General features: G+C 38.2%; 1 protein-coding gene across 4 annotated transcripts; it reads left to right on the forward strand.

Annotated features, from left to right (window-relative positions):
* Positions 1-1,790: 1,790 nt before the first annotated feature.
* LOC127653201 (dual specificity mitogen-activated protein kinase kinase 4-like) lies at positions 1,791-22,264 on the forward strand. Of its 4 annotated transcripts, XM_052139794.1 has the most exons (13): positions 1,791-1,936; positions 4,924-4,959; positions 9,873-9,905; positions 12,770-12,872; positions 14,671-14,845; positions 14,966-15,085; positions 15,176-15,295; positions 15,385-15,436; positions 15,602-15,729; positions 19,620-19,697; positions 19,812-19,960; positions 20,278-20,323; positions 21,565-22,264. In XM_052139794.1, exons 1-13 carry the CDS (start codon positions 1,822-1,824, stop codon positions 21,676-21,678), a joined length of 1,269 nt encoding a protein of 422 aa, XP_051995754.1. In that variant the 5' UTR covers positions 1,791-1,821; the 3' UTR covers positions 21,679-22,264. The 4 variants fall into 4 exon arrangements, with proteins under 4 accessions (XP_051995754.1, XP_051995755.1, XP_051995757.1 ...); XM_052139795.1 differs by lacking the exon at positions 9,873-9,905; XM_052139797.1 differs by lacking the exon at positions 9,873-9,905 and having other exon boundaries at positions 12,782-12,872.
* The last annotated feature ends 1,393 nt before the right edge of the window (positions 22,265-23,657 follow it).

A 23,657-nucleotide genomic window follows, 5' to 3' on the forward strand; every position in this document is an offset into this window, starting at 1 on the left:
CTCTACAGTGTAACAGCAGATTTTGTTTTCCATAATCATGTACACACAGTGTGAATGCTGAAGTATAGCCACTAAATGTTCTGTGTGTGATGATTTATGAATCTGCACACTTAGAAAAAAAGACATTTGTAGGGAATACTTTGCGCAATGACTCTTTGTGCATTCTCTCACTGTTTTCTCTGCTTTACACAAAATGGTGTTGATTCTCTGTATTACTGCATCTGGATCTGCACTTCTGCTCTACTGTGTGATCTACTGCACAAAAAATAATTAAGGTCAGTTTGCAAGGAGAATATTTATATTTGCTGTAACTCACACACACACACACACACACACACACACACACACACACACACACACACACACACACACACACACACACACACACACACACACACACACACATGTTGTGTTTCCATGTTTTATGGGGACTTTCCATAGACATAATGGTTTTTATACTGTAAAACTTTATATTCTATCCCCTAAACCTAACCTTACCCCTAAACCTAACCCTCACAGAAAACTTTCTGCATTTTTACATTTTCAAAAAACATAATTTAGTATGATTTATAAGCTGTTTTCCTCATGGGGACCGACAAAATGTCCCCACAAGGTCAAACATTTCGGGTTTTACTATCCTTATGGGGACATTTGGTCCCCACAAAGTGATAAATACACGCTCACACACACACACACAGTTTTAATGGGTTCAATGGGGACATTTTTGTCCTGACGTTCCCGATCTATTTTGTGTACACAGTGAATTATACCAGTCCAGCCGTGTGTGTGTGTGTGTGTGTGTGTGTGTGTGTGTGTGTGTGTGTGTGTGTGTGTGTGTGTGTGTGTGTGTGTGTTAAACTATACTGTTGTATAATTTGATATGGCAATTAAAATATATAAAAAAAAACATTTACAACTGTACAGTTTTCCGGTTATTATTTTTAATGATAAGCGCTTATAAGCATATTTTGTACTCCTGGAAGAAATATACAAAAACATGTGGCTAAATATTGTGATGAAGTTACGACAAAGCGTTCTAAAAATAAAAAGATAGCCCTGTTTCAACATTAATATTATTAGAGAGAGAGAGAATTCTACATTATATGTTAATTGATTTTTTATTTAATAATCCTATAATTTGTTCTCGACTGCTCAAAATTCATTGTAAACATTGCAAATGCTTTGGTAATAAATTGTAACATTTGTCAAGCTAATAAAACACATTTAATTTGATTTGAGAGAGTGACACTATTAATGGTCTTCTTTTGGACATTTATTGTAATGATTTAATGACAATATCTCTCTCAAACTAATCGCACTGAGCTAACATTTACAGCGGTACATTTTCCCGGATATGACGCACCGCGGAACAAAGCATTATGGGAAATGTAGTTCGCAGCACAGTTGCTTTCAAAAACATTCACGCGTTTTCTTATAAAAATATAAATAGGATAAAGGTCATAAATGCAAATATCTATCTATCTATCTATCTATCTATCTATCTATCTATCTATCTATCTATCTATCTATCTATCTATCTATCTATCTATCTATCTATCTATATTATTTTAATGATAAAAGCTCATACGCATATTTAGTACCCCTGGAAGAAATATACAAAAAATATGTGGCTAAATATCGTGATGAAATATGTTGTGAAGTTACGACCAAGGTGTTCTAAAATTAAAAAGAGCCCTGTTTTCACATTTAACACACACACACACAGAGAGAGAGAGAGAGAGATGTAGATTGCTATAGTCTCTCTCTCTCTCTCTCTCTCTGCATTGCAGCCCTACACTGGCTGCTGAAACGCGAACCTAAATGGCGACTTCCAGCAGTACCTCAACATCAGCCTCGAACCTGGGCAGTAACAACACACCACAGCACCATCAGACCCAAAGTCAACACATCAGCAGCACCATGAGCAGCATGCAAGGTGAGAACACACCAGAACCATAATCATTTGACCTCTTTAATGTGATCTAATAAGCCAAACACTGTCAGGCCCGTAAACATGTATTATTATTTAATATATGCGCCACATAAAACATGTTTATTCCGCATGTCAACATCTTGTTTGACGTTATTTTGACATGTGGAAAAATGATTGTTAGTTTTTAGGTTGGAGTTTGTTGACATACATTAGCTCGATGGCTAACGGCAGGTCAATGCTAATATAAACTTAAGGTACATTTGCGTATTTTAAGGGAATTTAAGCGTTATTTATTCATTCATATATAGGTTAATGTGTTATTTAATGAATTTTTGAACCACGGAATATATGATTGCATGTGAATAATTGTGGACGTTATTTACATTGCATTTATGATTGTATGGGTTAATACTTAGCCAGCTATCATAGTGCGTTTATGTGAATCCTAATAAAATATATTTGTATTTTAATTCATATAAATGTGAGTCTGAGTTTTATTATATTATTTACCCCCTTGGGGTTTAATTCTTAATCAAGACACTGAATTTCATGTTATTTCAAGAGGACTGAACCTGTTATGAAAGTATGCATTGCAGAAAACCCTCAGAAATGAGGATTATTCTCATTTTATTTGGCTTGATGTTATTTAAAGGTCCAGATTAGAGGTCGACCGATATTGGATTTTGCCGATACTGATAACTAAGCTGGAGGATAAATCCTGTATCCGATTAATCAGCCGATAGTTTTTAAAATCAATGTATTGAATTATTATATATTTTTTTATTTTCTCCCCAATTTGTTATGGCCAGTTCCCAATGCGCTTAAGTCCTTGTGGTGGTGTAGTGACTCGCCTCAATCCGGGTGGTGGAGGACGTATCTCAGTTGCCTCCGCGTCTGAGACCGTCAATCTGCGCATCTCATCACGTGGCTTGTTGAGCGTGTTACCGCGGAGACGTAGCGTGTGTGGAGGGTTCACGCTATTCTCTGCGGCATCCACTTACAACTCACCACATGCCCCACCAAGGTCGAGAACCACATTATAGCAACCACGAGGAGGTTACCCCATTTGACTCTACCCTCCCTAGCAACCGGCCAATTTGGTTGATTAGGAGACCTGGAGTCACTCAGCACGCCCTGGATTCAAACTTGCGACTCCAGGGGTGGTAGTCAGTGTCTTTACTAGCTGAGCTTCCCAGGCCGTCCTATTTATTGAATGTTAAAAAAATGTCTTAATCGTTTCTAAATGTCACGAGCACAGACGTTGAGGCATCAGGAGTCCAACATGAATTAAATCAGATTTGGTGAAGAACGCAGGACTTTTAAAGGTGCAATATGATATATTTTTCATGTAATATTCACCCTTTTTTTGGCAATATGTGAGCGGCTTGTAACGCAACTTAAAAAATGAGTTCCTAGGTTTCCTATTAAAGCCTGTCGTCTGAATTTCATGCGAAGGGAGCGGGTCGCTTTTGTCGGAAAATCCAAAGGATGTGACGTTTATGCTCCCGAGGGCTTTGCCGCCATAATCTCTTCTCTTCCGCTATTCAACAGCGTCAACAAACTGCAACACTAGGTAACGTTATCTTAGAGATTAATCCAGCAAACGTCCGGCTCCCAGCACAACACCGACTCTTGAGTATTAAGTATTTACTCTGAGTAAGCCAAAAAAACATTTATCTACTGAATCCCATCTGGCTAAGCGGGAATGTGATCATGGTCGAGCGAAAACTAGAGTGAACATCGGCAGGGCGTTTGATTCCTGGAGGGACCTTCATTCGGTTTTGGGGTTCAAACCGTCCCTAAATTGGCGCTTCTTATTGGACAGGTAAGCTTACAAAACAGCAAAGCGTGTGAAATATAGTGCCAAAATGATTTATCCATGTCGTTGAAGCTAACTTGATCTTGCCTGCTAACACTGACGAATTGCAAGCTACCTTGCGTCATAACTTTCAAATAATTTCAACAGTCTTCTCTTTATACTAAAAATCAGGTTAATGTTAATCTGTAATTATTCAGCCAGGTAAACTACAATAACACATGAATTGAATGCTAGACAATGTTATAATGCAAAAAGCTCCATTCATTAGTGTAACGTAACTTGATTATGCAGAAAATATTTGCAATCTATTATTATAAAACAATAGCGCATCGATATATCAAAATGACAGTTGTGAAGGAATCACATCAATATTGAATTGTGTCAACATATTTATAATGTACAGTATTTTATGAACCACGACTGTCAGCATCCTCCAAATGTAGCTAACAGCTATTGATAAAGCTGGCTAGCTAGCTAACGCTTGTCTAATAGGCTATCGTATAAATGCAGTCAATGTATCATGCAAAGAAAATTGATTACTTCAAACTACAGTCTTAAATAGTCAGACCGATATCCACACTTTGTTTGAGCCCTGTTCCAGCACTGGAGAGTCAAATATATAAACAGTCTCAAAGTTTGTAGTAAAACAATCATAACTGTTTCATTTTAATTATGATACCTCATCTGTCAGCATGATGTCAATGAATCACGTTCAGTCTCTTTGTACGTTACGTCATTATTTTGGGCGATGCACGTTCACGTCCCTATGGAGTGTGTGCGCAAGCACGAGTAACAGGTAGCTAGATGCAGTTTACTTAACGGCCACAGGTGTCACTAATAACAAGGATTTCTGAATCTTACATACTGCACCTTTAACTATAAACAAGCCTGAAATACACCTGGGACTCTCAGCAACTATCAGTGTGAATTTTGCCAATAGCTGATCGTTCCAAAAAGCAACTATCGGTGCCGATTAATCGGTAAAGCCGATATATTGGTCGACCTCTAGTCCAGATTTTTAATTCAAAGTGCACTGCTTTTTGATACCTGTAATAGACTAGTTACAGCTCACGATTGGTCTATAATTCACTAAGCAAACCTCAGTTATTTCATGTACAACAGTAAGTGTGAGTATTCTGTACAAAGCAGCTTATTTCATTTTTATTTTCAGAGATGAACTCATGCTGGAGGTGTCAGAGTGATTCAGGTAGTTACGAACATTACATTCAATGGTTGGGACTAGTTATCATGTGTTGGTTTAAATGTAGACTAATTCATTAATGAACCTCAGAAGAAGTATTCCTCTTTCATTATAAAGCACATGTGTTGGAGTGAATCTCACGAAACCTGTCAAGAACATGTGCGGGTCATATTTCTCTTCACATAAAATTAGACATTGCATTTTTTGTTTGAAGAAGCCTATTATTGCATTATTATTATTATTATTATTTGCATTGTTACATTATTTTCATGACAACTAAGCACATTTTCGTCTTCAAATATCATTACCGTAATGCGAGTAAAGTGATATTATTTAAATAAGTATTTATACATCATGGTAGAATTAGTTGAACAGCCTTTAGTTTATACTTGTATAAAAGATCATTGTATAACAGTAGTACTTTTACCGTAATAAGGGAAATGTTTAGTAGTCACTAAAATTAATGTTACAATGCATTAAACAGTCTTAATTGTAAAGCTTAATTTTCATTGTGCAATATATTATATAATATAATTAGGGATGCACTGATATAAACGTTTTTCCCGATACTAATTTTAACAAAAAAATTATAAAACAAAAAGGCTGAATCCATTATTATGTCACTTACATTATTTTCCCATTAAATCACTGTTTTACTGAATTATGCTTTAAAAATGTGCAAAGAGGTACAAAAGCATTTTCACTGTTCTAACATTAAATAATTTCCACTGAACACTGGATCTGTTAAAAATATACGATTATGAAAGATAAGTAGAAGATAAAAAAACCGAAATATGACAACATGATTTATACGAAAAAAGGTCAATTTTGTAGTTCTAAAACATTTGTGCACTTCTATTTTTACTGTTTAAAACAACAGAACTCACATTTTACATGTATGTACTGTATATGATTGAACATTACAAATTAAAAATAAAAAGTTTAAATCAAAGGAACAAAACCCACTTTTAAATTCTGTATTAAAGTGGTATAAATGATAATGGAAAATACCATCCAGACCGCTACAGGGCGCCGCTTGCTCACACAGTGCTGAATGAAGCACTGAATGAAGAAACGACCTTTTGAAGTTTAGAAATCACACAAGCTATACAGCTTGTATATTGCGATTTTAACCTTAATTCAAACAATCATGCAGCATTAATGAATATCATACCGATATCTCAAAAGTCAAAGTCTGCTGGTTTCAAAGTGTTTTAGATGGTTTCCAGCATCATGTAGCCTATAGGTAAGTGCCGTTTTTCCTCAACTGTCACGCCCGTTTATGCCATTTTTCCATATTAACATGCTTATAACCGATATGCCGATGGTATTAATTTGGTGAAAAATTGGCCAATAAATATCAGCAGCCGATACATCGGTGCATCCCCAAGGGTATATTATTTATATCAAAGTATTTGTATATCATGGTAGAATTTACTGCCTTTAGTTCATAATTATATTGATAAAAGATCATTGGATAACAGTAATACTTTTACTGTAATAAAGTCACTAAAATAATATTACAATGCAAAAAAACCTTAACTATCTTAAGCTTATTTTTATTGTGCAATGTATAATATAATATCATATTTGGAGGTGAAATACGACCCTGAGATTTATTCTCTATACTGATATACTGATTTATATTTATGTAGTAACTCAAACTAAATAAATTATTAGGCTATTTTTAAGATTTACGCATTTCACTTTCATAACATGTTTTTTTAATAATCTTGGAACAGAATGTAATGAATAAAACTTGAATATATTTGCGTTGAATACATTTTATTTCGTTTGTATTAAAATTCCTGGGTTCACTTTAATGGAACGTTGTAATTAAATTGAAATGCGTACTTTTTAAAAATAGGCTAATATATATATATATATATATATTTGAGAGGATAATGTTTAGTTATAACAGTTTTGTGAAATCAGTCACAACAATGGCTATGTCGGAAAACTAAAAAATGCTCCCTATAGGCATCTAGATGCTTCTTTGTCACAATGTATCTTAAAATATGCATTATATTCCATAACAAACGTTTTTGGTTGTTTCTGAAGATCAGTTGAATATGTTCGACACTATTATATCTCAAGTCTGTGTGAAACTTTTCTTCTGAAGTACCTTCATATAGAAATGCTGCTTGTTTAGTCATTGACTCGCAGTTAAACAGCTGGTTTTGGTTTCTGACACAGCCAATGTTGTGTAAACCTGTTGCAAAATGACACATTTATCGTTTCTGTGTTATTCTGTGTTACGAAACCTATTTCTTATTGTTGTCTGTCATGAAGGAACCTAACATGATTTTTCAAAGTCCCCATACCTCAACCGGATGGATTTCTGTAGGACATTTCTGTATGACAACTCTATTTGATTCTTAACCAAACAGAATAATTCCTCATGATATTTCTCTCGCTTTATCTCTTTCCACTTACCCACAATCCTCCCTGACGCTGGACCACGGTGAGACCTTGCAAAGTTATTTCCTCAGAACTGCAGTTTGTTCCCCTCCAGATGCCCTCATAGTTTCGTTTTTATTTTCTCTTCTTCATTTCTTAGTCTGATGGTTTTCATTATTTTATGTTCTGCTGGTTTGTTGACTGCTGTTTGTGATGTTCCTCTGCATGTCAACGTATTTCCCATGTTTACCAGTTCACTGATGCACATCCCGGCGCAAAGGTTCAGTTTTGACGGTCAATGCGAGGTCATATGTGGTTGTGTTTTCCCGAATATTGGGAGTTGAATGGGAAATATATTGTTATTGAGAGTGATTCTTCATCTCTGTTCACTTGCGTTACTTGGGGCTTGATAATGTCATTCTGATGACATTGTCAACCTGTGACACTTCCTAGTATTGAGTTACTTGCATTTCTATTAAAGCAAATTAACATTTTCATGTTTTAATACAGTGACAAGAGAAGTATGTGAACCCTTTGGGATTAGCTGGGTTTCTGCATTAATTGATCTTAAAATGTGATCTCATCTTCATCAAAGTCACAAGTGTAGACAAACACAATGTGTTTAAGCTAACAACACACAAACAATTATAATCTTTAATGTCTTTACTGAACACATTCCGTTAAACATCCATAGTGCTGTGGAAAAATTAAGTGAACCCTTGGAGTTAATACATTTACATTTATGCATTTGGCAGATGCTTTTATCCAAAGTGACTTACAGTGCACTTATTACAGGGACAATCCCCCCGGAGCAACCTGGAGTTAAGTGCCTTGCTCAAGGACACAATGGTGGTGGCTGTGGGGACTGAACCAGCAACCTTCTGATTACCAGTTATGTACTTTAGCCCACTACGCCACCACCACTCCTAATAACTGGTCGATCCTCCTTTGGCAGCAATAACCTCAACCAAGCATTTCCGGTAGCTGCAGGTTAAACTTGCACAAAGTTCAATAGGAATTTTGGGGCATTATTGCACTCGCTCTATCACACCGTTGTCACGAAAAGAGAGCTGAGCCGGAAGGCAAAGCTCTCGATCTACCGGTCAATTTTTGTTCCTACCCTTACCTATGGTCATGAAGTTTGGGTCATGACCGAAAGTACTAGGTTGTGAGTACATGCGGCCGAAATAGGCTTCCTCAGAAGGGTGGCGGGCTTCTCCCTTAGAGATGAGGAGCTCAGTCATCCGTGAGGAGCTCGGAGTAGAGCCGCTGCTCCTTTGCGTCGAAAGGAGTCAGTTGAGGTGGTTTGGGCATCTGGTAAGGATGCCCCCTGGCCGCTTCCCTAGGGAGGCGTTTCAGGCACGTCCAGCTGGGAGGAGGCCTCGGGGAAGACCCAGGATTAGGTGGAGAGATTACATCTCCACACTGGCCTGGGAACGCCTCGGGGTCCCCCAGTCAGAGCTGGTTAATGTGGCTCAGGATAGGGAAGTTTGGGGCCCCCTGCTGGAGCAGCTGCCCCCGCGACCCGACTTCGGATAAGCGGTTGAAGATGAATGGATGGAGATTTCAATGTTTTATTTTTTTAATATATGAAGGTCTCATTAAATCTGAATTGGAAATTTTTTTTTTTACCAGGCCTTCATCATTTATTTTTGTTACTTTTCAGATGTCTTTTATGTATATATTTGACTGTTTTTAGCCTTTTCCCAGACATTTAAACTATGAAAATCCATTTTAAATATAGGAATTATAACATGTTTAAAACAATGATCAGCTAAACAAACAAATCATTTCTGAAAAAATAACAATAACTGAAAAAAGTCCTACATTTGTGGCATCATTTCCACCACAACAAACAGATTTAACCCTATTGAGACAAGTGATGTTGGAAGAAAACTACAGTGGAAATATCACTTGTGAGCAGAATATTTTTATTTGGCATCAGTTATAATCAAGTTGTATTTTTGCCATAATTACACAACGTGTGAAAATAATATTTAATTGTGTATATTTAGGAAATATTAAATGTTAGCTATAAAATAAGACTTAACAAAACAAACGAGTCAGCTGTTTTATTTAAAAAAAAACATTAAAAATGTCATTTCCAGCACAGAATCCTATTAATACAAAAGATAATTTGAGATGTGCTGGAAATGACGCTGTGGTGGTATGTTTCATGACTTCCAGGAAAAAAAGACAACGTTGATCTTCTGTGATGCATGCATATTAAATGTTGGACATTATTAATAGACAAAACCACAGTGCTGCTTATAGTGCCCGAAATGTAAGAAACACCCAAATATGTCCCTTTATGGAAGTAAAATGAGTTGTGAATGCTGTTTCATTTTGATTAAGATGCATACATTCACACTAGTGTGCTACATAACACATAATAACAGGTAACAGAGTTAACATTGGCTCGAACAGAGGCTGTGAATAGTTTCAGTAAGGCATTTTTCCACATTAAACCATGTTTGTGTGTTGATGAGTGAAGTGTTCATTGTTCTTCTCACCACCAGGGTTTCAGATAAACCTGTCTGGAGTTCCCCAAAGTAAGCCAATTCTTCTAAACCGTGTCTGTTCGCTCTGCTCACGTCTGACACTGATCTGGGGAAGTCTGTCTTCTGCTCGACACTAATCCATCCACGCAGGGCGTCTGGTAGACTTGTGCCAGCCTAGGGCTGACCATTCTGCATGCTAGTGGTGGCGGGTGGCTAGCCGGTCTGCCCTTAGATGGTTTTAGATCAACCAAGATCACTTAAGTTTTGAAACAGAACTGCTGATTGACGTCAACTGGCGCATCGCGTCTTTGTGCGTCATATTGGAACATACTCTGAGATTTCAAAACTTGAGGGGAAGCTTTTGAGCGAATACGCAAAGTTATCATTTTAGCTTTAGAAAACTAAAGTCATATGGACTATTTTAATTGGTCTTTTTGATGTCTTAACAATGAACTTTTATTGTATAGTATTGTAAGACATTTTGCTAATGTTCTACGTTTCTGTCTGCATATTAGTGTCGGCTTTTAAAAAACAGTTAATCATAAAATGTTCGTACTGCTGCACCAAACGGCTACTTAACATGGCGTTTAGTTAGAAATCGGCACAAGTCTAAGGCCACGTCCACACTAATACATTTTAGTTTGAAAACGCATATTTTTCTGTACGTTTTGGCCTTCCGTCCCCACTGAGATGGCATTTGTGACATTGAAAACAGCTTTTCGAAAAAGCTCTCCCAAGTTGAAACATTTGAAAACACTGTCTTAACGTTGTAGTGTGGACGGGGGAACCTGAGATATATGAAATGATGATGTATTTGTTGTCGTGAGACGCAGTCGTGTGATCCATTCAACCCAAAACAATCAAGATGGCGGTACATGCATTGTTATGCCTAGATGTTACTTTGTACAACCTTCCCATTGTATTCCTTCAAAGGCGACAGGAAGTTTCCATGAAATTGCTGTCCAGCGACTGAACACAAGGTCAACTGTGTTTCAGACCATACATGAAATGCAAACTCAAAAGGGATTTAAGAGTTTTCGTACGTTTTAGTGTGGACGAGCAGCTTTTGGAAAATGGTGAAAAATGTGGTGGACGGGGAGCATTTCGAAAATGCTGTTTTCAATTTATCCGGATTAATGTGGACGTAGCCTAAAGCTTTGAGCTTCCATTGACTTTGGAGTGAAAAGATTCACACTTGGGACAATCGATTGGTCCTCACTATCATTACTCGGTTAAATCAACCTTCACATTTTCCCTGAATAACTGAAATAATTATGCATGTATCTTCTGTAATGATCAATTTCTGGGGTTTAATTCAAACATTGTAATGGAAGCTCTGGCGGGTTTTTCTACAGCTGGTTTGGATGGTTATCTACTAACCAATGTAGCAAATATTGCTTTGGGGTTGTCGCTGTTTTTGTTCTTCCCCTATTTGCATTTATTTTTGTTTTCTAGCACTGCATCAGGGATGTTTTTGGCATATGCAGCTCTCAAACAAACATGAGCTTGTTGAGACATGCCATGAGATTTCAGAGAATGAATGTTGTTCCTCCAGGTTTTGAATCCTTGCATTCTTGTGGTGTCGCAGAGAGAGGGAGAGAGGAAAACGTTCCTTATTTTTTATAAAGAAGTTAGTTTTCCCCAGTCTAGAGCTTCTCAAACACTGGAGAGTTATATTGCTTTTGCTAAGAATTTAGTTTTGATTTTTATCATTATCATGAATTATCTTACAGTCGTCATTGGATAATTCTTCTTATGGAGCCTCTTAGAGGACAGGGCGGGGATTTCTTTTTCTAAAAGTTTTGTGTTCCCTCGCAATACATTTACCATGGTTTTACCATAGTAACCATATTTTAACCTTGATATTCGTAGTAAAAATACAGGAAAATTAAAACTACTTTTTGGGTTATTATGCTTTAAAACCATAGTAACCACAAGAATTACCATGGTTTATCTGTAGTAAACCCAGAGTTACTATATGGATACAGTAGACCATATTAAAAGCATGATTTCTGCCAAAAATTATGGTTATTTCCTTTTCATAATTACTACAATACTACTGTAGTAAAACCATGGTTTCCACCTGAAACTGCAGTCTACAATATTAAAACCATAGTTGAACAGTGTTATTGGTGTAGTAAAACCATAATAAATACAAAATTATGATTGTGGGGGCATGCGACTATTTCAGAAATAAAATCCACCTTGTCCTTCTTCTCAATGGAAACACGTCCCACTACTATTAGCACCTGTGTGTTCTCCGTTAATACAGTAATTCAGATTTGAAAGTTGTAGTTTCAACATGTGATACTTTTGATATGATTTTGTCATGTTTGCATTGGCTGCATTTTTATTGTGGATGAACTAGGTAAACTGCGCATAGTGTGCACTTTGGCTGTCTTGCTGCGTTCTCTGCTGTCTATAACATAAAGAGACAGATTACCGATTCATTTATGATCTTGTAAGTGGTTTGAGCCGGGTGTTGCATGTGGTGAAGGTAAGTTTATTTGTTCCTATTTTTCATTTCATGTCTGGATGTGATCAGATCTTTTTACAACACTATTATTTGCAAGAGTAAACATAGATGCAGAATTCTGTCCAACGCAGGGGTTGTGCATGTCTTCTTCTGCCAGATTTCCTAAAGCTGTTATCTACTTTATTTTTCAACATTGAGAGAAGACATTGTCCTGATGGCTTTATGAAATCTGGCTCCTGGTTTCCTCTCCTTGTGCTCAGATGTGCATGTCTCTAGTGAACATCTGTCTATACCCAAACCTCCTTCATCTTCCATGGCTTAGTTAGACATCTCATTCTATGGTCACCTGAACACAACACCTGTGAATGTTGTCTTCCTCTTCAGTATCCTGAGAGATTATGGCTATGTTTTTTAATCCAAGGGTCTCTTCCTCTATCAGGTAAACGTAAAGCCCTGAAGTTAAATTTTGCCAATCCTCCAATCAAACCTACTTCCAGAATCACTCTGAACACGGCCGGACTTCCTTTCCAGAATCCACACATGTGAGTACAGGTCCACCTGCAACTGATCAGACATCTCTTCTAGAGCTGACACGAAGCTTAAACAATGAAGAACCATCATGACACCATAGAGCCCAACAGTCTGGTTTCGAAAGTAAAAATCCCATACATTTGTCCATAGGCGAATAGATTTATGGACTGACCTACCGCGAGCTCTGAGGTTGTTCATCGATGGTATATGCTTCTGTTGAAGCCATCAGTCCATGTTATTTCAACTTAAATTTTAAAAGGCATGTTTAGTTAAAAGATCCATGCTGAGAAAGATCCACCAATCGGAGAATCGTGGCAAACAAAGTGCGGCAAAAGAGCTCTGCAGCGACATCCACAACGCACTGCGAATGGCCCAATCGAGTTGCTCTCCCTATCTCTCAAACTACTTAAATATGGGGGGGGGGGCGCGCGAGGGATAAAGGCGGCCGGTGACGATGGTTCCAGAGAGAGAGTATGACTTGCAGCTGCACTGTGTGTGTGTGTGTTTATGTTTGTGTGTTTTTTAGTTCAGTTTATTATTAAAACTATTATTTATATTGCCAAGCCGGTTCTTGCCGCCTCCTTGCCTACTAACCGCTTTACAGCCACATTTTTCAATCATTTGTAATTCGATTACTTCATTCGCAATGCTTCATGGAAATTTTAGTTAATTCCCTCATTAAAGACGTTAATTACACAGTCTTGTACCTTTGTCTTAATGTTCGATTTTCAAATAATTTTATTTGCTTGAAATCACAATTTGTAATGTTGTGAATCACCTCCGAGATGGTTGGGTTGGTTCATGGCTTACAACTCTTATGACAGATTTTTTTAATATCCCTATGGGAAAAATACTAATGGAACCAAAATGGTTAAAAAAGAGAGAAAAATTACTTTTTCTGTTGAAGAATTGTGCAAAAGAACGTGAGGTCAAAGCTGCTAAAATCTCTAGGTTCTTATGTTTTAAATCTGCTTTAAATATATTTTAAGGTAATTAATTTAGCTACATGCAAACCGTATGTGATAAAGACGTTTCACGGTCTGTGGTATCAATACACATATTTGAATACTTGCATATTGTCTTACTACATACTCGATGTATGTAACCAACAATTACCAACAATAGTATGTAGGCAAACTTGGATGCAGCCTTGGTTTAATTGACTCTGCTGGAAGGTGGACTTCCAAAAGTAGGATTAGGTACAAATGGGGTAATTGTTTGGAAAACTTTCACTAATAAATAGAGTACTAGAACCAGAACAGAATCTTGGAGAATCCACATATGAAAAAAACAACAACCTATGGGTATTTGGACTACATCTCCTTCTAGAGCTTAAATGGGGTTGTAGACTGAACATGTCTGGCGGACGACATTGCGCACTCTAAGATTCGAAACAATTGTTTTCTGTGAATGTACGCACACCGCCGCCGCTCTGTGCCCAGCTATGACTCCGGAGGCTGCTCAAATGGCTGCCACGCCACGGAGTGCAACTCACATATTTTCCATTAAATTCGACCCAAATCGTTATTAAAGGACATCGATTATTTACTCCAGCCTTGTTCTTAAAAAAAGGGGAAAACCCTTGGTAACTTTTGTGTACTGTCTGCCACCTGAACCGTATTGATGTGCCCCGCGTTTGATACCTGTGTCCTAGCCGCGACACAGCGTGCCGCTTCTCGTCTAGTGCGCGACCACCGTCAAACTAACACATGCCTTCTATGGAGACTGGAGAGTTTCAAGACACCCATTTGGTTTTGTGTTTTTCCGGCTGTCATTCTCTTTTCGTGTGTGTGTGGGTGTGTTTTAAAGAGAGAGGCTGCGAAATCACAGTATAGAGTCATCTGGGAAGCTGAAGCTCTCTCCAGAGCAGCACTGGGACTTCACAGCAGAAGACTTGAAGGATATGGGCGAGATCGGCCGAGGCGCATACGGCTCCGTCAACAAGATGGTGCACAAACCTAGCGGAAAAATCATGGCCGTCAAAGTAAGCGGGATAGCATTGTGGCGCAATGTTCAAAAACATCCATCTAGGGAATGTTTATGTAGGAAAACAGTACTAACTCAAATACTGTTACTCCAGTTTGATGCTCGTGTGCTTTCACAGAGAATCAGGTCGACGGTAGATGAGCGAGAACAGAAGCAGCTGCTGATGGATCTGGATGTTGTCATGAGGAGCAGTGACTGTCCATACATCGTCCAGTTTTACGGGGCTCTCTTCAGAGAGGTCTGATTGTCTGTCTATCCTTTACATTACTGTTGTAAGAGCTGCTGTCTTATCAAAGACACTTACAAGAGTGTTTTCTCTCCATCACAGGGGGACTGCTGGATATGCATGGAGCTCATGTCTATCTCCTTCGACAAATTCTACAAATACGTTTATTCCTCTTTAGATGAAGTGATTCCAGAGGAGATTTTAGGAAAAATAACATTAGCTGTGAGTTACCGTTCATTCCTGTCTGATGCTTAATGAAAGATGTAGTAGTTTGAGGTCGTTAACATGTTCTCTATCCTTTGTTGTTACAGACTGTGAAAGCACTAAACCACTTAAAAGAAAGCTTGAAAATTATTCACAGAGGTAAGAGAGGCTACGTGCTGGTGTCATCTTTTAAAGTCCGTTAAAAGTATGTTCTTGTTTAGATGAGGATGAGATTTTTGAGTTTGAATCTTGTTTGAAGCCACTTTAGATATGAATGCATTTCTGTTTTACTCAGATTGAAACTCTTTCACTGTCTCTCTGCAGACATAAAGCCATCAAATATCCTCCTGGACAGGACAGGAAACATTAAGTTGTGTGATTTTGGCATCAGCGGGCAGCTGGTGGACTCCATCGCCAAAACCAGAGATGCAGGCTGTAGACCATATATGGCAGTAAGATGAATCACATGATCATTTGTTCATTCATTCATTCTTATTCACACTATCATTCATGTGATCGTTCACCCATTCATTCACACATTCCTTCATTCATGCATTCACTTAGTCATTGGTTCAGTCAATCACTCGATCATCTGTTCATTCTTATTCACATGATCATTCATGTGATCGTTCACTCATTCACTCATTAATACATTCACATAGCCCTTGGCTCAGTCAATCACTCGATCATTTATTCACTCGTTCATTTGTTAATTCATCCATTCTTATTCACACTATCATTCATGTGATCGTTTACTCATTCAATCATGCATTCATTTAGTCTTTGGTTGAGTCAATCACTCGATCATTTGTTCATGTGATCAGTCACTCATTCATTCACACATTCATTAATTCACTGGATCATTTGTTGACTCATTCTTTTGTTCATTCATCTTCTTATTCACAATATCATTCATGTGATTGTTCACTCATTCCTTCACATATTCATTCATTCATGCATTCACTTAGTCATTGGTTCCATCAATCACTCACTCATTCTTTTGTTCATTCATCCATTCTTATTCACACTCATTCATGTGATCACACATTCCTTTATTCATGCATTCACTTAGTCATTGATTCAGTCAATCACTTGATCATCTGTTCACTCGTTCATTCTTATTCACACTATCATTCATGTGATCATTCATGCATTCACTTGCAGTCATTGGTTCAGTCAATTACTCAATCATTTGTTTACTCATTCATTTGCTTATTCAATGTTTGGCCAGACTGTGGAAAAGCGGCTATTCATTCAGTTATGTATTCTTTCATTTATTCACTTAATTGTTCGTTCACTCAGTCATTTGTTTATTCATTCTTTCTCATTTATGCAATCTTTCAAGTAATAATTTACTCATTCACACACTCATTCACTTAAACATTCACTCACTTATTCATTCATGCAACCATTGACTTGTGAGATCATTCACTCATTCTGTCACTCACTTCATGCAAATATTCATTCAGTCATGCATTTTCATTTATTTTTGTTAATCATTTGTTTACTCATTCCTTCATTCACACTATCTTTCATTTATTCACTTATGCTGTTATTCATGCGATCATTTACTCATTCACACAATCATTAATTCACTTAAATGTTCAATTACTTGATCATTTGTTCATGCATTCATTCATGCTATCATGCATTAATTCGATCATTCACTCACTTGATAATTTTTTCTTTGTCGCAATCAATAATTGATTCACTCACAAACTCATTCATTCATTATTCTTGCCTCATTTGCTCATCTTATTGTATCTTCAGTGATTTTGAGAGCAGATATATATCCTACATTACAGTCTGATGGTTGATCAGATTCACTTTGTCTTATAAAATGTATTCATGTCTGAAGCCCCGTTCAACAAAGTTGCTGACAATGTGAACGGGGCTTGATGATATTGATTAATGTCTGCTCCATGCTGAATCTGAGTGAAGCTGTTTAGTAATGTGATAATGGTGCATCATCAGTCTTGTGATGGTTAATACACGTGTGTAGGGTTAAATGCATTAAGCTGTGATGTTTATCTATATTTAGCTCTGGGAGACCATCTCTTTACATTTCTACCTCTTATTCACTTATTCACTCATGTTTGCAGTCTATATTTGGTGACTCTGTTACAGTAACACAGACTCCGCAAACTCATGACTGCTTTCATTCATGGTGTCAGAGCACACACACACACACACACACACACACAGAGCAAGCACTCTGGACATCTTAAACACGTCAGCGCCACAGATAAACACTTGACTTCCACTTCCTGTTTCCAGCAGCAAAGTCCTCAGTCTCTCACTGACTGCAATTTGCATTTGCTCAGTTTTCTCGTTAATTTGTCAGTGATGCGCACTATTCATTTTACACTAAGTTTCTGTTTGTGAATTGTGCCCTTCCTTGTACCGTCACACCCCAATTCTGAAAAAGTTGGAACCGTATTAATAAAAACCAAAAAGGTAGTTATTTGTAAATTATATTCACCCTTTGCTATTGAAAACACAACATCTACACATTATATGAGGTTTTACCTCTTGAAAGATGATTGCAACACGCTCCAAAAAAGTTGAGACGGGCAATTTAAGCCCAATAACAATTTGACGAGTTGAAATATCAAGGCAATGTGAAACAGCAGGAGATGTTAAACAGGTGAGGCAATCGTCATGGTCATGGTTAAACAGCCGAGACCTTCAAGAGCAACATTTGCCAACAGATGCTTCAGCAAATAATCCAGCACTTTAAGATCAATGTTCCCCAAAGACAAATTGGAAGGATTTTGGGCATTTCACCCTCTTCAGTGCACAATATAGTTAAAAGATTCAAGGAATCTGGTCAAATCTCGGTGTGTAAAGGGCAAGATGAAAACCACTCCTGAATGCTTGTGAACTCTGACCCCTCAGACGTCACTGTCTTAAAAACATCATTTATCTGTGATGGATATCATGAACATGGGTTTGGGATTACTTTAGTAAACCTTAGTTAGTCGACACCACTCGCCGCTGCATCAGCAGATGCAAGTTAAGACTTTACTGTGTAAAGGAGAAGCCGTACATCATCACTGTCCAGAACCGCTGCCGACTTCTCTGAGCTCGGTCTTATCTTAGATGAAAAGTAGAACAGCGGAACTGTGTTTTTTGGTCCGTCGAGACCACATTTCAAATCGTTTTTGAAAAACACAGCTGTTGTGTTCTCCTGGCCAAAGAGGAAAAGGTCCATCTAAGCTTTTATCAGCTTTAGGTCTAAAAGTCAGTGTCTGTATGGGCCACGGGTGTGTCTGTGCCCATGGCATGGGTAAGTCACACATCTGTGAGGGCACCATGAATGCAGACAGATGTGTCACATTTTGGAGCAGCATATACTGCCATCCAGCTCCGTCTTTTCCAGGGACGTCCCAGTAATTTCCTGCAGGACAACTTCAAACCACATACTGGCCGAATAAGCAGAGAGTGCGGGTGCTAGATTGGCGTGTCTGCAGTCCTGACCATCTCCAGTTGAGGATGTGTGGTGCATTATTAAACGCACAATATGGCAATAAAGATCCCGTACAACTGATCAGCTGAAGACCTGCATAATGGATGAATGGGGGAAAATTCCACTTTCTAAACTGAAACTTGTGTCTTCAGTGCACAAATACTTAATAAGTGTTATTAGACGAAATGGTGATGTTTCACAGGGGTAAACACTCGACTGTCCCAACCTTTTTGGAATTGGGGTTGTAATTGACCCTTCGTTAAGCTCCTCCCCCTTGGTTACGGTTGCTCGCTCAAAGCTCTGCAGAACTTCCCATAGGAATGAATGGGAAAATATTCTCATTTTGGGTTTTTGGCTAAATATTCTCATTAACGAAATGGATAATATTCTTAAGTGGGCTGAAATGAAGAGTGACTTTGAAACGAATATTTATCTGACGTTATCATAACATGAAGAATGACACATGAGTCATTATTGATAGGTTTATATATAAACAATAGAAGTCTAATTTCGATAGCTTTGTAAACATGTTTCTGATGAGGAATGGCATCCATGAATGAATCTCCGCTTTGCAGTAGCTCTCCTGTCTGATGGCATTCTCTAATCTGAGCGTGTGATCTCATACTGCGTGTCTCCCCATGAGGACAGAGTCCAGTATGACATCATCAGTCAGTAGACATCAGTAATGTATGTGTATTTACTGTGAATGAGATCACACACAAAGCATTTACAGCCATGATTATGAAACTGGAGCATCTGTTTCATCCTATTAAAACCTGTTAAGTGTCCCAACCGGAACGTATAGTCTGATGCGTTTGACTTCAGTCTTTCTTTATCGTTCACCGTGCTTCTTTATGTCTCTCTGTGTCTCAGCCGGAGAGGATAGATCCCAGTGCATCCAGACAGGGTTATGACGTCCGGTCAGACGTGTGGAGTTTGGGAATCACACTGGTGAGTTCTGTTTATCATGTGATTTTTAAAAGTGTGTTACTGTGTTGCTAAAATGATTGTTGGTGGTCGACACTGTATTATTCTTGAAATATTGTGTGCATGTGTTTTTTTCAGTATGAGCTGGCCACAGGACGGTTTCCGTACCCGAAGTGGAACAGTGTGTTTGATCAGTTGACGCAGGTGGTGAAGGGCGACCCGCCGCAACTCAGCAGCTCAGAGGAGAGACAGTTCTCCCCCAAATTCATCAACTTTGTCAACCTGTGGTGAGACTTCTCGCACACACAAATGACACACATTTCCAGTCATCCCATCATGAGCAGTCATGTTCTGGAGCACAATATTAAAAATATTGAGCATTTCCTGTTTTTGAAGATTTTGCACACTCAGCACACAGGATGTAATGGCCCAGATTTGTGTTATCTGGTTATATGATGCATGACTCCCCCTGCTGTTAATGAATTGAACTGCAGTTTTTTTTTCTGTCTCTTTTTTTTTTTTTTTTAAGTCTACATAATTGATTTCACTTGCTCAGTTTCTCTCTTTTTTTTTAATCAAATCTTCTATTGTTGTTTTTTAACAGCCTTACAAAGGACGAATCAAAAAGGCCAAAGTACAAGGAGCTTCTGGTGAGTGACTGTTTCCTGCTAAAGTAACATTTCTGCAATGGTAAATGGTCTGCACTTATATAGCGCCTTTTTTAACCTTAGAGCGCTTTACACTGTGACTCATTCACCCATTCACACACACACATTCACACACGAATGGCAGCAGAACTGCCATGCAAGGTGCTAGCCTGCCATTGGGAGCAACTTGGGGTTCAGTGTCTTGCCCAAGGACACTTCGTCATGTGGGCCGGGAATCGAACCACCATCCCTGCGGTTAGCAGCGACCTGCTCTACCAACTGAGCCACAGCCACCCCGATGTACTTTGTGTTCTTCCCAAACAATTCAAACTAACTTTCATCAGTCCACAAAAATGTTTCCAGTAGTGTTATGGAGTGTCAAGGTGGTCTTTAACAGACTTCAGGTGCACAGAAATGTTTTTGTTGGAAAGCAGCGGCTTCCTTCATAGTATCCTGCCATGAACCTGTTTAATGTTTTCTGTATAGTAGACTCATGAACAGAGATGATAACCAGTTCCAGTGATTCCTTCAAGTCTTTATCTGTCACACTAGGGTTCATTTGTACCTCATTGAGCATTCTGCGTTGTGCCTTTTTGAGCCATCTTGGCTGGACGGCCACTTCTAGAGAGAGTACCTATAGTACTAAATCATCTCCATTTATAGACAGTTTGTCTCACTGTGGACTGATGAATATCTAAACTCTTCCAGATAACTTTGTAACCCTTTACAGCTTTATGCAAAGCATAAATTATTGATCATAAAGTGGCCCCATTGGTCCCGTCGGTAATCCGTCCCTGGACATGGTCCTCAATATCAGACTTTAATGAAGATGAGATCGGGTATTATGAGCAAATAATGCACATACTATATTCTTGCCGTTGTATTTGCATGTATATATGCATAATGAAAATTATAAATGCAGCTTTTAAGACCTAATATTAGTTGAACAAATACATTTAATATTTTTTACTTTGTAAATATTAATTTGTGTCACCACAGGATTTTTGTGTGTACTGCCAAAGCATTAAGGGACATTAAAATCATGATGAATCTAAAATAAATTGTGACTAGCTACAGCTCCTAAATACACACATTCCCTTGTGTATAAATACACATATTTACCTAAAATCTTAAAATAAAAAACCAAGACAAAACTAGTTATTAGTCATGTTATTTTTCAACTACAACGTCAGTCATCTTGGTTCATTTAATGCCAACATTTTCTCCCTCTTTGTCTGCTGCAGAAACATCCTTTCATTCAGATGTACGAGGAGCGTTCAGTAGATGTGGCCAGCTACGTGTGCAGGATCCTCGATCAAATGCCCACGTCTCCCAGCTCCCCGATGTACGTGGACTGACATGCACATATCCGAACATCCACATGAGAAATACAAGACGAAAAAAAAAACACGGTGTAAAGATTTGCTTCATCACAGAACTGCAGTATTAAAGCGAGGAAAACTGAATACTAGAACATCATTTGTGAAACGATTGATGTTCGATTCAAGTGCGACTGTAAGATACCTCCAACATGTCTCTCTCTCTCTCCAACCTGTCTGTCTCTTTCACATCACACACATCTGTAAAGCTTAAATAGACTAGTATCATGCAGAGGTCTTGCGGTCAGATCCGGTCTGATCTCTCTTGTGGATGCAGAATAGGGATTTTAAACATATAAAGATAAAATAATAATAATAATAAAATAAGCCTGGAATTGTATTTATACTTCTGAGATCACTTGTGGAATATATGATTTGGAAAACCTTTGACGTACTGGAATTCTGCTCGTCGTGTCTGGTCCTCTCCTCTTTATGTATGTGATATTACACTTGTGTTTTGTATGTTTTAAAAGGTTTCTGTAAGGTGAACGGTGCAGAGGTGCACGGGGTAAATGTAATGTACACAACTATGTGCTGACATAAATAAAACTGAGGAAGAAAAGAACTCCATTAATGTTGTTTGTTAGTTTTATTTTTATGATTCATTTCTCTGTCGCATATAACGCATACGTTTGTTTTGGTCTATTTTTTTTGTAAAGAGAAAACATATGTTTCATTTGTGACTCCGCCTTATACGTTTTTAAATGGGCGGGGCTTCGATTCAAGTGTTGTTCTAGTTGGTCAGTTCCGATGGTTCTGAATAGTAATAATAATAATTATTATTCTATTTTAATACCTCTTCACTGCATAGTTTCAGTTTGAAGTTTCACATAATTCAGATTATTATCTAAATAATCTGATATACAGGTGAAACTCGAAAAATTAGAATATCGTGCAAAAGTTCATTAATTTTAGTAATTCAACTTAAAAGGTGAAACTAATATATAGACTCATTACAAGCAAAGTAAGATATTTCAAGCCTTTATTTGATATAATTTTGATGATTATGGCTTACAGCTTATGAAAACCCCAAATTCAGAATCTCAGAAAATTAGAATATTGTGAAAAGGTTCAGTATTGTAGGCTCAAAGTGTCACACTCTAATCAGCTAAACACCTGCAAAGGGTTCCTGAGCCTTTAAATGGTCTCTCAGTCTGGTTCAGTTGAATTCACAATCATGGGGAAGACTGCTGACCTGACAGTTGTGCAGAAAACCATCACTGACACCCTCCACAAGGAGGGAAAGCCTCAAAAGGTAATTGCAAAAGAAGTTGGATGTTCTCAAAGTGCTGTATCAAAGCACATTAATAGAAAGTTAAGTGGAAGGGAAAAGTGTGGAAGAAAAAGGTGCACAAGCAGCAGGGATGACCGTAGCCTGGAGAGGATTGTCAGGAAAAGGCCATTCAAATGTGTGGGGAGCTTCACAAGGAGTGGACTGAGGCTGGAGTTACTGCATCAAGAGCCACCACACACAGACGGGTCCTGGACATGGGCTTCAAATGTCAAACGTCTTACCTGGGCTAAAGAAAAAAAGAACTGGTCTGTTGCTCAGTGGTCCAAAGTCCTCTTTTCTGATGAGAGCAAATTTTGCATATCATTTGGAAACCAAGGTCCCAGAGTCTGGAGGAAGAATGGAGAGGCACACAATCCAAGATGCTTGAAGTCCAGTGTGAAGTTTCCACAGTCTGTGTTGGTTTGGGGAGCCATGTCATCGGCTGGTGTTGGTCCACTGTGCTTTATTAAGTCCAGAGTCAACGCAGCCGTCTACCGGGACATTTTAGAGCACTTCATGCTTCCTTCAGCAGACAAGCTTTATGGAGATGCTGACTTCATTTTCCAGCAGGACTTGGCACCTGCCCACACTGCCAAAAGTACCAAAACCTGGTTCAATGACCATGGTATTACTGTGCTTGATTGGCCAGCAAACTCGCCTGACCTGAACCCCATAGAGAATCTAT

This window comes from Xyrauchen texanus, chromosome 12 (assembly GCF_025860055.1).
Source record: "Xyrauchen texanus isolate HMW12.3.18 chromosome 12, RBS_HiC_50CHRs, whole genome shotgun sequence".
NCBI classification, from domain to species: Eukaryota; Metazoa; Chordata; class Actinopteri; order Cypriniformes; family Catostomidae; genus Xyrauchen; species Xyrauchen texanus.

Bases quoted from the DNA above. Each gene is read 5' to 3' on its own strand.
- LOC127653201 (XM_052139794.1), top strand. From the start codon at position 1,822: ATGGCGACTTCCAGCAGTACCTCAACATCAGCCTCGAACCTGGGCAGT. The intron at 1,937-4,923 runs GTGAGAACACAC...TTTTATTTTCAG, and splicing joins CACCATGAGCAGCATGCAAG to AGATGAACTCATGCTGGAGG. The intron at 12,873-14,670 runs GTGAGTACAGGT...TGTGTTTTAAAG, and splicing joins CCTTTCCAGAATCCACACAT to AGAGAGGCTGCGAAATCACA.